The sequence below is a fragment of the Gracilinanus agilis genome, unplaced genomic scaffold, assembly GCF_016433145.1.
Source record: "Gracilinanus agilis isolate LMUSP501 unplaced genomic scaffold, AgileGrace unplaced_scaffold1491, whole genome shotgun sequence".
Classification (NCBI taxonomy): domain Eukaryota; kingdom Metazoa; phylum Chordata; class Mammalia; order Didelphimorphia; family Didelphidae; genus Gracilinanus; species Gracilinanus agilis.
The window spans coordinates 1-1,862 of record NW_025345709.1 but is presented as its reverse complement, the minus strand read 5'-3'; the positions used below and the strand labels follow the sequence as shown (position 1 = coordinate 1,862).

The following is a 1,862-nucleotide window of genomic DNA, read 5'->3' as shown; positions in this document are numbered from 1 at the left end:
CTCCTCTACTTGACACTTCCCCCTCCCCCAGTCCCAGTACTAGAAAGTTGAAGGCCCAACAACGCTGCCTTGACTTCCCAGGCACTGAGAGCTTCGACCCTTGTCCCTTTCCAAGCCAAAAGGAATGTAGCACCAGTCCTTCCTGTGGCCCTGCTGGAAAAGCCTGAAGAGCAGAGGGAAGTGGCGCCCATAAAGCCCTATCTTAAGATGGCGGGAGCGGAGGGAAGGAGAGTTCTTACGTCCCGGGTTCTACTAGCCTTCTAGTCAGCTTTCTGCAGTCTGATCCCGTGGTCCCTGCTCTCACAGTTCTAAGCCTTGGCTTGGCGGTAAGTAGACTAGGAGCAAAGTCTAGGACGAAGGGGCTTGTGGAAGCTGGACAGCGACTCATGCCACATCCCGAGGGGGCGCCCTCAGCCTTCTGAGCCAGTGGTGGTGGATTTTGTAACCTCTCTGCCCCGAGGCTGAGTATCACTCCAGCATCTAATTCAGATTCTCTACGGTTCCAAAACCGTGACCTCACAACCCGCCCGAAGCCCGATCGCCTTTACAGGATTCCAGCCCAGCGGGTCCCTCCCGCCAAGTCCCGTCCAGCCCCCCATTCCACCTAGACTCGAGGGGTAGTCGAGCCCCGCCTTATCTGCTTCCCGCCCCGCAAACCTCCAGCTGCAGCCACAACAGTTGGGCTCCCTCTGGGTCTCTCCTTTTGCTTCTTCGCCCTAAGGAGCTCCCCTCTCTGGGTCAGGACCAACCACACCCAGAAACCCTGAAAAAACCGTTCCCAATGTCCTCCCAAATCCCTTCCCACACTCGAGTTCGAACGATGCCCACACACCCTGATCGCTTCCCTGGCTTCCCACTGTGGTCCCTCGAAACCCTCCACTTAAGCTACTCTATTCGGGAGATTGGGGTTGGGGGTGGGGGGGTGGATCGTGGGGGGAGGTGAATGGAGGAAAAGAGGGTTGGGTTGGGGCGGGGCTGAGTTCCAGGTCGGGGCGCGGGAAGGAAGGGGCTGGCGGGCGGCTGGGTAGCCGATTCCTAGGCGGAGGAAAACAGAGGATGGACGTCGGGGCTGCTCTGGGAGCTGGTATCTGGGGATTAGAGAGTCTGCTTGTGGTAGTGAAGACCTGTGGACCGACTAGTAGGAAGTTGGCTAATTTGGGGCCCAAGGCAAGGGATCTGGGGTCAAGGGCTGGGGTACCCATCCAAGGTTGCCCGATGACCAGTGGTGTATGGGCCGGCCCGGAGACCTTACCCGTCAGACTTGGGAAAGTCTCGGAGAAGTGCGGCGCCGGCGGAGGAGGCGGTGGTGGGGGCTCTGCTACTTTCTCTCTGGTTGGTGGCAGCTCTTCGGACTCCAGCCCGCTCTCTGGGCGCCGGCCGCTGGGCTCCGGATTGTTGCGGGAGGCGGACAGCTCCGGGGGACCGTAGAAGGCGTCGGGGGGTTCCGCGAAGCTGGGCAGTGCGGTGGTGAGAGCCACCATGGAGGGCACGGCCTGGCCCAGCCCAGCGCAGAAGGTGTTAGTGAGGCGGCCGGCGAAAGAGGCTAGCGGAGCGAGTGGCGGGAGGCCTGCGGGCAGGGGCGCGGGAGCCAGAGCTTGAGGCAGGACCAGCGGTCGATAGGGCATGAACATGGGGTAGCCAGTGTACAGCAAGTGGCCGGAGCGCGGCGGAGGCGGCCCGATAAGGGAGTCAATGGAGAAGGCGGTGCCCTGGCTCCCACCGCTGCCCCCGCCGCTGCCCCCAGCCCCGCCGCCGCCTCCAGGTCTCTGCATCGCGTCCCGGAGCTGAGGCCACCTAGGGCGCCCCCGGGCAGCCCGCCGCCGCCACTCGCTCGGGCAGCGCCGTGCGCCCTAGCTCGGGGC

At 63.1% G+C, this 1,862-nt stretch overlaps 1 protein-coding gene across 1 annotated transcript; it reads right to left on the bottom strand.

Annotated features, from left to right (window-relative positions):
- Nucleotides 1–1,252: 1,252 nt before the first annotated feature.
- Nucleotides 1,253–1,772, bottom strand: LOC123254104 (homeobox protein GBX-1-like; the record flags this gene model as incomplete). The annotated part of the gene is made up of 1 exon (XM_044683172.1): nt 1,253–1,772. A coding segment is annotated over exon 1 (520 nt), but the record flags the coding sequence as incomplete, so codon positions are not given.
- Between the last annotated feature and the right edge of the window lie 90 nt (nt 1,773–1,862).